This window comes from Aptenodytes forsteri, unplaced genomic scaffold (assembly GCF_000699145.1).
Source record: "Aptenodytes forsteri isolate BGI_AS27 unplaced genomic scaffold, ASM69914v1 Scaffold14, whole genome shotgun sequence".
Lineage (NCBI taxonomy): Eukaryota > Metazoa > Chordata > Aves > Sphenisciformes > Spheniscidae > Aptenodytes > Aptenodytes forsteri.
Genome location: NW_008794457.1, coordinates 1,322,833 through 1,336,755, shown reverse-complemented (window position 1 = coordinate 1,336,755; position 13,923 = coordinate 1,322,833). Strand labels below are relative to the sequence as shown.

Sequence of the window (13,923 nt, the reverse complement as noted above, 5' to 3'; positions counted from 1 at the left end):
CTTCCAAGCCCCGCTGCCAGCGCATCGCCCCAGGGAACAGGCGTGGACGTGCCCTGGGAGGGAGCAGGAGAGGCTGGAAGGCTGAACAGAGCGAGGGGCATCCCCACAGCTCTGCTCCCTTCCACACTGGACACAAGCGGAGCCCCCCGCAGCCCCCCACAGCCCCCCCACTCTGCCCTTTATTCCCGCCCAGGGCTCACTCGTTTCTGGATGTCGGCTTTGCTTGCTCGGTCCAGGTCATCCATAACTTTCTTCAGTGCTTTAACAGCCTCTCTCAGTTCATCTTTCTGCCACTGTGGGATAACAGCAGTGGCCAGCGTCTGCAAAACAGGAGTGGGTAGAGAGGGTCAGAGGTACCGGTGACCATGGCAGGAGGCAGGGGATGCTCCACCACGCTCATGAACCTCCCCTCCTCTCCCAGTGCCCAACAACTCAGGCATGAGGTGCTGGCTGCAGCACCCGCAGGGCTGGGACCTCTGTTCAGCAGGAAGCTGAACTTGAGCCTCATTAAAACCACCCAGTGCAGGCAATCAAGCTCCCATTCACTTTGGGAAGGCAGAGCACTGCTACCATCCTCACCTCACTGAGATCCGTGATCTCCTTCTGCACATCCTTGTTGGGGGCGGTCTGGACCTTCACCTTGGCCTCCAGGGCTGACAACAGTTTCCTGAGGCTGTCGACTTTCCTGAGGGCCTAGCAGAATACAATCCAAGTTAAGTCATGCAGGGAGATTTAGCAGGCTGGGCTCTTGGCCACCACCATGAGAAGGGGTGAAGAACACTGCAGCCCCAGGATGGAGTTCAGTAACTCCTTGGGAAGCAGCGGAGCCAAAGCAGGCAGCACTTGACCAGAACCAGGGTGTGATGCTGGCAGACAGGCCCCCAGACTCTTCTTTGCCAGAAGAAATGCTGAGATCCTCCAAAAAGAGAAAACCATCTCCTCACCAAGCCCCTTCTCCCACTCTAGGAAGCCCCAGCCCAGGCTAGCCCAGGACCAAAGTCACCTGCCTCCCGCAGCAGAGGACTGGATTCCCAGACCGCACAACCCTCCTGCCAATCTTGCCAGCTTCTGAGGGCTCTCGGTCTGCAGCCCATTCTGCAAAGCACCCCGAGCTAACCCCGCAGCCACCTCGCGGACCCACCCCAGGCCTTTCTGCCACACTAACACAACAGCTGAGACTGGTGGTTTGTTTTTTTTTTGCTGAGACTAAGTCTCTGCAGCTGAGACTTTCCCCCCTTCCCTCCCAGGCCTCTCCTCTGGCTGTAGCACAGCCAGGGGCCTCTAGCACAGCTTTCGCTAACAGCAGCATCCTTCTCCACGAGTTCCTCAGACACTCACGCCAATTCTCCCTTGTGCTGAGCATCCCAACAGGGATATCGAGCAAATTGGAACAAAAGGAACCTTGGCACAGGGTTAATATGTGGGATTTCACAGAGGATCTCTCCTGCCTCCCCTTACCTTCCGAGCTTCGGCCCCGGTGACTGCAACTATCCTCCGGATGCCTTTAGCAATCGCTTCTTCTGAAACAATCACAAAGGGGCCAGCATGGCTGGAGTTCTGCAAGTGCCTTTGGAAAGAACCCAGAAAGACCCACAACAAGCGAGAGTTAGAAGTCCACCTCTCATCTCAGCAGGGATCAGCACGGAAACAAGAAAACCACCCTGCCAGGGAGACGCAGCAAGCCTGGGGACAGGCAGAAAACCCAGCCTAGCCACTAAAAGCCACTAAAAGCAAACGAGCGAGGAAAGGGTGGCAAGGGCTATGTTCCCAGCACTGTCAGAGACTATGCGTGTGGGCAGGGACAGCATAAAGGCAGTTTCCCTGCCTGCAAAGGCTGATTTGAAACGCGGCTTGACTCCAGACTGGGAATGCAAAGGCACATCATCACCACCACCTCCAGCTTTGCCCTGGCCATGCCCAGCATACGCCCACGGCACTCACAACAGAGCTCAGGCTCCCCAGGGACTCTTTTTCAGCCACACTGCTGCCTTCCCCGGCCTCTCCAGATACTCACGTCCCTCCGCAGAACTCAATAGAAGTGATGGAGCCCGCGGGGCCAGAGGGGTCAGCCAGCAGCTCCTCCACAGGGATGCCGATCGAGACCACACGGACAGGATCAGGGTAGGTCTCATCAAAAACTGCCCGCAGTCCTTGGATAGCTTTGGCTGCTGCGAGAGGGCAGTCCTTGGCGTACACAGTCTGCAGAGGACAGGAAAGGGACGCAGGTAAGAGCTGGTCCTGTCAGCTGTGACTGAGGGCCTGCGTTCCCAGGGAATCCTGACTTCCCCTAAAAGGGAAGTTACGTACCTCACCTGTGCTGGGGTTTGTTGAGCTGCAGGGATCCTAAAGTCATTGACAGATGCCCCATCTTCAAAATTCCCGATACCACTGCCTGCTCAGACCCACCGTGCTCCTGTACACTCAAATGGTTTCTAACCACAGACTCCTGAGCAGAGCACAGGGTCCTGCAGGGTCTGTTCTGACACAGGGTTGGCACCAGACAGAGTAACTCTCTCGCCGTTGAGGACACATCACTGGAGGGTCTGGGTTTACACTGTAAATCCAACCAGGCCTACTCTGCCAAACTTCTTGGCTCTTGTAGCTAATGTGACACTAGAGCAGGCAGGGAACCACTCCAACCCTAGAGAGGGCTCGGTACCAACGAACAGAGCAGCCTACATGGAGTTTTCCCACTCAAAATCCTCTGAGGTGATGCCAATCTGCGCACAGCACCGCATCAGCAGCTCAGAAGACTCCTGCTGGGCCAAACATCCACCACCCCAGATCATCCAAAAACTTGACTCGAGTTTTTTTTTTTCCCCTGAGTATTTCCAACCCGTCAGCCATACCCACCTTTGCCTCCTCAATCATCTGGTTGGCGATCCCTTCGACTTTCTTGATTTCCTGGGTAGACAAGGCTCCCTTGGCTGTGAAGTCGAACCGCAGCCTGTCCGGTGCGACCAGCGACCCTCTCTGGTCAGCTTCCCCCAACACTGAGCGCAGGGCGAAGTTGAGGATGTGGGTGGCCGTGTGGTTGCTCATGACTGGCCTCCGCCTAGTCTGATGGAGGAAGTCACTGTTAGATGGGGTCCTGCACTGCGGAGCCAAGATCACCTCTAGCAGCAGAAGTGGAGGTTGACACGCTTCTCCAACAGAAACCAAAACCAGCTCAGGAGACCAGAAACAACTTAGCACATTTGCTGCCTTGGAGCCTCAGCTAAGGGAGCAGGACATTCCCCACCAAATTTGTGCATGGCTTTTCCCTGGCAGTCCCCTTGTTAGGTCTACCTGCAGAGAGGCCAAGGACAGAGCAGGTCACAGACACTCAACAGCGAGAAGCGCTGCAAGATGGGAGCCTTCACTCTTGCTCCAAAGGTGCCGCCTCTATAGGGAAGGGAAATGCATTCTGCAGACTAGGCTCAACCCAGCACTCACTCAGCAGGCTGAGCCTGCTGGAGCAATGTCTGGAGTGGGGCCAACAGCCCCACTGTCATCCACAACGCAGCGGAGCACCATACCTGCTCCACCATGACCCAAAACGTGTTTCTGCTGCTGGTCGGCAAAACCCCCTGAGCGTGGCTCTGAGCCAGCAGGGCGTTATCTGCCTCCTGGCAAGAGAAAGCCAGGTGCCAGGAAGGAGAGGCCTCGAGTCAGCCAGACTGGAAGGGCCACACTGCTTGCCTGCATCGTGTGCCAGAGGGAGAGCAGGCCCCAAACTCCAGGCCACCCAAGTGGCACCAATGGAAACAAAGGAGGCAAAATCCAGGGAAGAGAGATGAGGCCATCTGTTATACCATGTCTTAACTCACCTCATCAATAGACAGGTGGACCTGATCTCCTACTTTCAAGCTTCCATATAGAGTTCCTATGTGAAGCACGTAGCCTCCTCGGACCTGCACGTTCTTCACCGTGAATTCTGTTTTCTGTACAAAGAGGGAAACGCACCCAGTGAGCGGGGCGAGAGGCCAGGGGGAGACAGACGGTCCAGCCAGAGGTCTGAGCTGCAGCTGGAAAGGTCTCAGCTGAGAGCCGGACTGGTGCGTGTGATAGGAGAAAGCTGAGTGTCCCCAGGCACAGCACACAGGGCCGCAAAGCAGAGAAGAGAATGAAGGTGGGGCATGGTTATGGGGCACAGCAGAGCTGAAAGAGCTCCCCACCTCAGCTCCCCATCATGGCTCGAAAGCTCTGTCCTTCCGCACGGCAATCCCAGCGCCACCACCGCAGGCACCCACATTCTGGTGACAGCCTGTCGCTGCAGCACAGTTCCCCAAGAAGCAAGGGGAACAAAACTCCAGCACATCAGTGCCGCGCTGCACCCCCCGAAAAGGAAACCTGTGCAATGCCTGACACCTGCCATGGACAGGAAATTGCTGGAGTTTGCTTTGGCCCCTTCTTCTCTGCACGCACATGCCCAGGCCCCAGGTCAGACTGAGCCTAGCGAAAGGCTCTCAGGCCCACTCACATCCTCCCTGCCGTCATCGTCCTTGACCATGTAGCCCTCGTCATAGATCTGCCCTCCCTGCTCGGCGTAGAAGCAGGTCCGATCCAGCACTATCCCACACTCCTGGCCAGTGGACACTTCCTCCACAAACTTCTTCTCCCTGCGGATGGCTTTCACTGTGGCCACGAGGCTCCCAAAATCTGTCACCGGGACGACAGGCAGTGTCAGTAAAACAGGGGAACTTTGTAGACACCACATGGGAGCAGAACTTCATAGCAACACCTCCCAGCTATTGCAGGAGCTCATGGCAGCTACATTTGCAGGGGGTAAGGAGAAAGAACTAGGGTGACAGTTAGTTGGATAAGAGGGAATTTCGTTCAGTGCTCTCCAAGGCAGGACTGTCACCTCCTTCCACACCTATGCAGTAAAAGTCAGCCATGTGTGCTGCTACGAGCCTGGGGCCTCCTGAATCTCCAACAAATTGAAGAATTAGCAGCAAGAGCCAGAGCAAGTGGGCCAAGGACCCTCTAACCCTCAGACCAAGCAGAAACTGCAGTCTCCTGCGGCACTGGCAAAGGAGCAGCTAGGAAATACAAACAGGAGTGTGGAGACGTGAAGCTGCAGGGAACAGGAATTCCCTTAAGTTGGCAGCAACAGGCCTGAAGAGTACAGCAGCCCTTGAAGAGTCTGCCCTTCTCTTTCCCTGCTCAATTTGTTACAAGCAGGCTATTAACCTGCGCACGTTTCCACTCCCGCCTCCATGTCCCAGGAAAGGTGAGGCCAGAGGGGATCTTGTTGAGGTACATGCCAGGAAAGGTTTGGCAGCAGAGGATGATTCTGAGAAGGTTTTTTTCATACCGTAGGCACCGCTCTGATCTGAAGCATAGCTGTATTTTGGAGAGTCGTCAGTCACCTCCAGCCCTCGGGCCCTCAGCTCTTCGATGGCATAGATGTCCAGCATGAGGAGGTCCTCCCCTCCGGCACCCTTCCCTTGGGATTTGAGCTGCCAACGACAAGCACCAAAGTTTGAGAAGACCCACCTCAGCACTGGCCCGTGCACGCCAGCCTAGTTGCACAGCTCACTCGCATCCCTGAATGCTCCTTGGTTCAGAGCTTTGCTCTGGGAAGCCGTGTGCCAGCAGCTGGAGTGCTCCCATCTTTTCTGACTTCAGAGCAGGCTGTTCCAGCGCTACCAGCGGGCAGACGAGGCAGGCCTGAGCCCAGCAAGGGCAAGGCAAGTACCCAGCCAGCCGGTCGATGCCACTCTCTGCTGCTGCAGCAGCAAACTGTTGGGAGAGGCACCCAAGCTGCAGGCCTGCTTGGACACTGCTCCTCAGACAGGGAAGTCCCGAACTTCCCTATCCAGAACAGGACAGTGGGGAGGTGCTCCCAGCACTCCACCAACTCTGTCTGAAGGCTGAGCTTGAGGTCCTGGGCCTCACAGTGTTAGTGAGCAAAACCAGCCCCAGCTGCACAGAAAAGACATGTCCCACAACAACTGCAGTGCCGTGCCCTGGTTCTTCCCACAGGGCACTGGGGCACACGGGGTGTGAGCAGACCCGGTAAGAAAGGACCAGACTCATGACTGCGAACTACAAGGAAGGGAATCCTCCCTGCCCACTCTCAGACCAGCTCCCCCTGGAGCTGTTATCTACCTGTGCATTTTTCCGCTCTTCTTCAAAGCCCTCCATGTCCACAACAAGGCCCTTCTCCTCTGCAATCAGCCCAGTGAGATCCGCAGGAAAACCGTAGGTGTCATACAGCAGCCAGGCAGTATCACCTTCGGAGAAAAAGCAGAGCAGTCGGCACTCCTGCACCGTGAGACACCGCTCCTTTCCCTGCTCCCCAACCGGCTCTGTCCCACCCGACTGGCTCGGCGCTATGGCAGGACAGGGAACAGGTCTGCTGAACATGAACATATCAAAAAGGCTCCTCATTGACAGCACAGAGATCACACTATCATGTTGTGTCTAGGCAGCTTAGAAACCTGAGCAAGTGAACGCAGGCCAGAGGAGAGAGGGGTGGCCCAGCTCTGAGCAACGATCTTTTGACTCCAACTCTATGCCCTCACGCCTTCCACTATCTCTCAGTTCCCAGCCCAGCTGAGCCCTAACTTGGTCCCAGATGATAAATGCCTTTTGGTGCATCCAGACAGAAGTCACAGCCTTACCAGGGATGGTTTTACTGTCTCCCAGACTCTGGATCTTCCTGTCCAGGATGCGACGTCCTCTGCTTAGTGTTTTCAGGAACTGATCCTCTTCTTCATTGATAATGTCCTTCACCATATCTGGGTCCTTCTTCAGCTCAGGAAAGGCATCTCCCTGCAGATCCAAGAGGATTAGTCCTTCAGCATGGAGATCCGCACACGTCAGCAGAGGAAGTCTTCAGCAGATACAGTGGAGCGGGGGAAGAACTTACCAGTGACTGCACCACCACATCAACCAGAGTAGCAAAGAAACCCTTGGGGGCATTAAGCTTCTCGTGGGAGTAGCGCACAGCCCGTCGGAGAATCCGCCTCAGCACATACCTAGGGAATAGCAGAGCCCCTCATGCAAAAGTTACACCTCTGAGCTGTTCTCAGGGGATGCACCAGCACCCACCCGCCAGCACCCCCTCCCAGGACCAAGAGCACAGGGTTCTCTCCCCACATTTTCTCTCAAGTAGCTGCTCACACCGGCAGCAAGCCAGAGGTGAGGTGCCAGGCCCCAGCTCCATGACCCAGACGCATGGTATGCTTAAGAGTCGGTCCTCTGAGTCCAGCGGCACTCACAGCACAGCCCCCCGGCCCAAACGTCATTGGGTTTTTTTTGACAGCAGCATCAAGCAGGGTTTTCTGCCTGTCTGCCCACAGTGATCCTTTTTGGGGGCTGACACAGCAGGGCTGGTATTCACAAGAACCCTCAGACCTGTGTGTCTTGGCCTTCTGGGTGGACCTTGCTACAGGGATTCAAGCATCAGATATACTGAGCGAACACTCTGCTATCCACTGCTTTAACGATGGATTCAAACACATCCCAGAGACCCGTGAGATCCCAGACCCCTCAGGGAAGACGTGCTGAACAGCATGGGAGTGGCAGCATCGCGGCAGCTCCCTTCTTACCCTCTGCCAGTGTTGTCAGGTCTGCCCCCATCAGAAAGGGCCAGCGTGATGGTCCGTGCATGGTCAGCCAGCACGCGGTAGGCCATGTCTATACCGTCGGTGTCCTCAGCACCAACCTGCCCCATGTACGGCCTGACACCCGTGCCCTGTGCAGAGAGGAGAAGGCAGTGGGCAAAGGGGACGATTACGGACAGCAGGGAGCGGCAACGTGGCAGAACAACAGGGAAGCGTCTCAGAAGCCAGCCCCATCCCACTGCCCGCAGTCACAGACTCCGGCCTGGCATAACCTGCCCAGCCAAGAAACTTCAAACTCTGTCATGTGGGAGGGGGTCCCAGCTTCCCCCTTTTAGGGTGTTTTTATACCCAAGACAAAGAAAACACTATAACAAAGCAGTGCTTGCACGTGGTGTAAGCCTGTCACCATGGGCACAGCCCCTACAGCCAGGCTCCCAGCACACTGCAGGAAGGCAGACAAGGACACGTGGGCTGTGTCCAGCCGGTGGCTTTAACATCGAAGAAAGGCAGCCCTCTAATTCCAACTCTGGAGCTCTGCACCTCATCCCTCTCAGAGGCAGCAGGAGCCTGGGCTCTTTTCCCTGCATTTTTTTCCAACATGATCTGCAGCCAGGAAGCTCTGCCCCTTCCACGGAGAAAAAAAAAAAAGCTTGGACTTGCACACAGAGTTCCCAGCACTGGTAACACGGCCCCCAGCCAGGAAGACGTGCAGCAACAGCACACTGGTTCTGCAAGTGACTGTCATGGTTTATGGCAAAGACCTCTTCTCTCAGGGGATCTTCTACAGAGCAACATGTTCCAGGTGGTAGACTGAAGGACAAACTATTGATTCTGGGTCAGCAGCACCACATGCTCTCTACCACACGGCAAAAAGATGGCCCTTGGCCATATGGGACAGCAGAGCATCTCCCACTCGGAGAGAACCAAGGAGCGTGCCATCGGGACAGTTCACAGGAAACACCTGGGAAAGCTGTACCGCTCATTGTCCCATGTTTTCCCCCAGAAACACGCCCCATGGCAGCAATTACTGTGCCAGCCTGTGTTCCTACCCTCAGCAAAGTACAAACCCGCGGAGCTCACAGCAGCTGGGAAAGCAGAGACGTGCAGACGTAACCGCCCTGTCCGACCAGCCCCACGCATCTCCCCAGGGATTCAGGGAATGGACGCAGCTGGGTCAGGCCCAGACCCAGACTCCCCAGTTCGTACCTTTTGGATGGCTTCAAAGTAAGGAAGGAAAAGGTCGGTGTCATAGTTGGACATCTTGTTCTGCAGCACAGAGACCAGCCTCTCCAGGCCCATCCCAGTATCAATACTTTTCTTAGGAAGAGGTTTCAGTGTCCCATCAGCTTCCCTGCCCAGCCACAGAAAGAAAGATGAGCTGTTATGGATGGAGGCTCTGCAGGGGCAACCCCCCTCTCTCTCCTCATTTTCACAAGATTTTGTTCCATCAGATTTATGACACAGGCCCGTAGACAAGCCACACAAAGGACAACTTTGATAAAATACAGTTAACAAGACCCTCGATGACAACTTAGACCCAGAGCGGGATGGCACTTATTCCCTACTGAACTCCTGGCAGATGAACTGAGAAAATACTTCCAGTCTGTCCCCAAAGCCAGTGTGACCAACCTCTTCTGTACAGGTGGGTCAGGGGACAGAGCATCACAAAGTGCACAGCTCCTGGATAAGAGGGAATGGCGAGCAAGCCAGGGGCAGTTAAAACAGTGCGCAGTCCAAGCAACCCCCCCACGCCGAGCTTGGAGCAGCCTGGGGAGGGAAGCAGGTCTCGCTCACCTGTTGAACTGTATGAACACCAGGTTCCAGATCTCCAGGACGTTGGGGTCATCCTGATTGACCAGGTGCGAAGCGTCTCTGTCCCCGATCCGGTCATAGTGGATCTCGCTGCAAGGGCCACAGGGGCCTGTGTCTCCCATTTCCCAGAAGTTATCCTTCATATTGCCAGGCAGAATCCTGCCCTCAGCCAGCCTGTAACAAGAAACTCTTCTTGAACAACAGAGAGTTACAGCAAGGCAAGAATTCCCCCAGCCAAGGACCATACCAGAGAAATCTCAGCTCATTAATTCCCTGGATGAGCAGGCAAATCGTCAGGGTCCTGAGCCAGACGAATAAAAGATCCTACCACCCAGGTTCCCTGCTGAGGAGGATCAGGCGAGCATCAGCACCTGGCACTGGCCCCAGATGGAGGCAGAGGCCTACATAACACCTCAGCAAAGCCACCAGCAAGAAGACAGGCGGATCTCTGACTTCAACACACGCGAGGCAGGTTTGGCCCCACAGCGTAGAGGTGTGTCACGGGGTCAGTGGCAGGTTTCAGAGGAGGCTACAGCCACAAGACCAAAGGCATCATTTCACTGCTACGTCAAGCTTTGTCCCACCCACAGCTTACAGTGTTGAGTGCGGTTCTTGCTTCCTCATCTCAAGGAGGGTGAGGCAGAAGTAGCAAAGGTATAGAGGAGGGCAACTAAAACCACCTGGGGGTAGAACATCTGCCTTACAAAGAGAGTACAGAAAAGAGTAGGACTCTTCAATTTGGAGAGGACAAGGCTGGGTGGGAGACTACGATTGAGATTTAGAGAAATCCAACAGGTTCAAAACAGAATCAGACATACTGTGAAGGAGCAGGGCCCCAAACAGAGGCTAAGGAATAGATGGATCACCCTCTAACGAACTAATCCAGTGACTGTGGATGCTGGGAGGGGAGGAGGAGGAGGAGGAAAACAGAGTGCAGGTCACAGTCAGGCGTGCCCGCTTCCCCTGAACAGCATCTTCTCAACTGCTGTCAGAAGCAGCACGCTGGGCTGGACAGATCATTGATCTGACCCAGCAGGGCACTTCTTACGTTCTTAAGCTTACACAAGAGATTTTGAAACGAAAGCTCTCAGTCTCTTCTATCTAATACCAGTACTTCCCTTTGGCTTTGCAGCTCCTCCACCCTGCAAACATTATTTGTGACACTTCAATTTTGTTAAAACCTCCTGTTATATGTGCTCTGCCACGTAACACATGCCATCTTTCTCTGAATGACTATTGCTCATCAAAACATGCACCTTCCTCAATTAAAGGCCTTACCCCAAATTCAACCATATCTGCTTGCACTCCAGGTCTGGTTGCAGTCCCGCAACCTCATTTCCACCAAAGTAAGTGACGTAGAGTCTTTCAGCAGGGATGCCGAACTCCTTGGTGAGAAGGTCCAGTGCCAGTTTACAAGCAAGTTCCTGCAGAAGGAAAGATGGTCACGAGCGGTGTTCCCCAGGGCTCAGTTTTGGGGCCGGTCTTGTTCAATATCTTTATCGATGATCTGGATGAGGGGATCAAGTGCACCCTCAGTCAGTTTGCAGATGACACCAAGTTGGGCGGGAGTGTTGATCTGCTCGAGGGTAGGAAGGCTCTGCAGAGGGACCTGGACAGGCTGGATCGATGGGCCCAGGCCAACTGTATGAGGTTCAACAAGGCCAAGTGCCGGGTCCTGCACTTCGGCCACAACAACCCCATGCAGCACTACAGGCTTGGGGAAGAGTGGCTGGAAAGCTGCCTGGCGGAAAAGGACCTGGGGGTGTTGGTCGACAGCCGGCTGAACATGAGCCAGCAGCGTGCCCAGGTGGCCAAGAAGGCCAATGGCATCCTGGCCTGTATCAGAAATGGTGTGGCCAGCAGGAGTAGGGAAGTGATTGTGCCCCTGTACTCGGCCCTGGTGAGGCCGCACCTCAAATACTGTGTTCAGTTTTGGGCCCCTCACTACAAGAAGGGCGTCGAGGTGCTGGAGCGTGTCCAGAGAAGGGCAACGAGGCTGGTGAGGGGTCTGGAGAACAAGTGTTATGAGGAGCGGCTGAGGGAACTGGGGTTGTTTAGCCTGGAGAAAAGGAGGCTGAGGGGAGACCTCATCGCTCTCTACAACTCCCTGAAAGGAGGTTGTAGCGAGGGGGGGGTCGGTCTCTTCTCCCAAGTAACAAGCGATAGGACGAGAGGAAATGGCCTCAAGTTGCGCCAGGGGAGGTTTAGATTGGATGTGAGGAAAAATGTCTTTACTGAAAGAGTGGTTAAACATTGGAACAGGCTGCCCAGGAAGTGGTTGAGTCCCCATCCCTGGAGGTATTTAAAAGACGAATAGATGAGGCACTTAGGGACGTGGTTTAGTGGACATGGTGGTGTTGGGTTGACGGTTGGACTCGATGATCTTGGAGGTCTTTTCCAACCTCAATGATTCTATGATTCTATGAGGTCAGCAAGTGAATGCAAACAGAGTTTCTCTTCAACGTGCAGCACCTGCACATGCAGAGAACTGGCTGCTGTAGGTATCAGCAGCTCTCTACAAAGAAACAGCCAAAAACTTTCAGACTTTTGGCATAAGAAACAGGCAAACCAGTACATGCAGTGAACAGGGCACAAGAAACATCTCATATGGCTTTCCAGATGCAGCCAAGTTAACTCCTAGCATGTTCGCTGCCCCAAAAAAGCCTCTGAATTCTGCTGTTATGCTGCATTCTTAACATCACCTTTGCGAATACGAACCCTACGCTAGCAAGACGCTTGGGAAAGGATGTTGTTATTTTATAATCACTCCTGTTTGAGGTCCATCATAGTTGCACAGCACATGCAACTCCCCACAGCTCCAGGACAGCCACTAAAACCTCTGCCTGAAGACTCCAAACTGGCAGAGTTAATATAATCAGCTTTGTAAACCTTAAGTAATTAATCTCAAAACATTCTGCAGGGTCCAGGCAGCTTCCAAGCTCGTTTACTCCAAAGGAGCCACACGTACCTTAGGAACCACTCTACGCCAAGATATTCTCCTTCCTCTTGGCAATTGCTCTGCTGAGTTCATAGAGACGGGTAACTTTGTGCAAGAGATTCAGAGCTGCACCTAACCTATTTTACCTTGAAATAATCCCCAAAGGACCAGGACCCCAACATCTCGAAGAAGGTGTGGTGGTAGACATCTTTCCCGACGTCGTCCAGGTCATTGTGCTTGCCCCCTGCTCGGATGCACTTCTGAGTGTTGGTAGCTCTGTTCAGTTTAGCGAGCGGGTGCGAGGGGTCAATAGTATTGAGGAAGATGGGTTTGAACTGGTGGAAAGAAAAAAGGGCAACCAAGAAAAGCACTAAAAGCCTGTTTTCAAATGTTGCAAGCAACAGCATTATCTACGTCACGATACCACTAGCCTGGACATACCCGAGGCAGCTTTCAGAAACGACAAGCCTGCTGTCTCCTGCGTGAGAGGAGGCTGCAGCGCTGCCTGTAACTTAGCGCTCACACACACACAGGTGTTCCTGAAGCCTACCCCAGGACTTCCAAAGGGACTGGAAGTAACCAGATTCCCAGCTGACCAGAAAAAAAAGTCAGTGAAAACTGCGTGCCGATCTCCAGCAGAGCCCTTTCAGCAGCCCAGCCCCAACCACTCTTTAAAGACACTGTTAGTCATTTGTGCCAGGACTAGCTGTGGTACAAAGGGTCAAGGGAGACTGGCAGTGCTCCCATCGCTGCACAGTCAGCCCAGCAGACACAGGAACCTCTCCCAGTGCTCTTGCCAATTTTGCCAGAGCGCAGAGGACTCCAGCAGACACACCAACCACCTCTTTGTGACCAGAAGGAAGATGGAGAGAACAACAGTAATTTTCCACACAAACAGCTCTGCAAACACCTTCACAGGTTTAGTGTTCACAAGACCACAGTAGGAATCCTACCTGATTCATACCAGCATTAGCAAAGAGCAGCGTGGGGTCATCCAGGGGGATTGTAGAAGACGAGTGCACATAGGTATGCTTGTTTTCCTTGAAGAAGTCAATAAACCGTTGCCGGATCTGGCTAGCTGTTAGCGTAGCTTCCATCTTGAAGCTGCAAGTCACAGCTGTCCAAAGCAAGCGGAAGGGAAAGCGGCAAGGCCTTGGTGCAGTCTGAAGAAACAACAACAAACAAGGCTCTCACATGGTGTCAGCTCAAGCAATAACACCAGGATCATTGCCTCCATTTCCCGAAAGGGTCTCCCCACATTGATAACTACTCTCACCGACTCCTCAGTTTAACCATCGGTCCGCCCCAAACGGTGCTGACCCACACCCAAACTTCCTCTCCCCCAGCCTCCCTGATTTCTAGAGCTCAAGCTCAAGTTACCTGTTCTTTGACAACATGCGTTTTTAAAATACCAAGTTCACCTGGATACTGAACTTATTAAGAGGTTATGTCTGCCTTGCCAGGGACGCAGGGGAGGGGGAGGATTGCCAATGCCTAAAATCATTCAGGGTGATTAAATCATAGGCTCGTAGAATGGCTGAGTTTGGAAATGACCTCTGAATATCACCTCGTCCACCTCCCCCTGCTCAAAGCAGGGTCAACTCCAGGGATGCCTGG

General features: G+C 54.0%; 1 protein-coding gene across 1 annotated transcript in view; it reads right to left on the bottom strand.

The window, feature by feature from the left end:
- AARS (alanyl-tRNA synthetase) overlaps window positions 1-13,466 on the bottom strand; it is a 17,217-nt gene extending 3,751 nt beyond the window's left edge. The window contains exons 1-17 of the mRNA XM_009290775.1: window positions 13,260-13,466; window positions 12,453-12,641; window positions 10,647-10,792; window positions 9,351-9,542; window positions 8,763-8,907; window positions 7,542-7,687; window positions 6,860-6,968; window positions 6,612-6,762; window positions 6,097-6,221; window positions 5,300-5,444; window positions 4,463-4,641; window positions 3,810-3,923; window positions 2,854-3,060; window positions 2,015-2,199; window positions 1,459-1,567; window positions 580-693; window positions 201-320 (exon numbers count right to left, since the gene is read on the bottom strand). Of these exons, the coding sequence (XP_009289050.1) occupies window positions 201-320; window positions 580-693; window positions 1,459-1,567; window positions 2,015-2,199; window positions 2,854-3,060; window positions 3,810-3,923; window positions 4,463-4,641; window positions 5,300-5,444; window positions 6,097-6,221; window positions 6,612-6,762; window positions 6,860-6,968; window positions 7,542-7,687; window positions 8,763-8,907; window positions 9,351-9,542; window positions 10,647-10,792; window positions 12,453-12,641; window positions 13,260-13,403 (2,520 nt within the window). The 5' untranslated portion in view covers window positions 13,404-13,466. The remainder of the gene's footprint in view (window positions 1-200; window positions 321-579; window positions 694-1,458; window positions 1,568-2,014; window positions 2,200-2,853; window positions 3,061-3,809; window positions 3,924-4,462; window positions 4,642-5,299; window positions 5,445-6,096; window positions 6,222-6,611; window positions 6,763-6,859; window positions 6,969-7,541; window positions 7,688-8,762; window positions 8,908-9,350; window positions 9,543-10,646; window positions 10,793-12,452; window positions 12,642-13,259) is intronic.
- Between the last annotated feature and the right edge of the window lie 457 nt (window positions 13,467-13,923).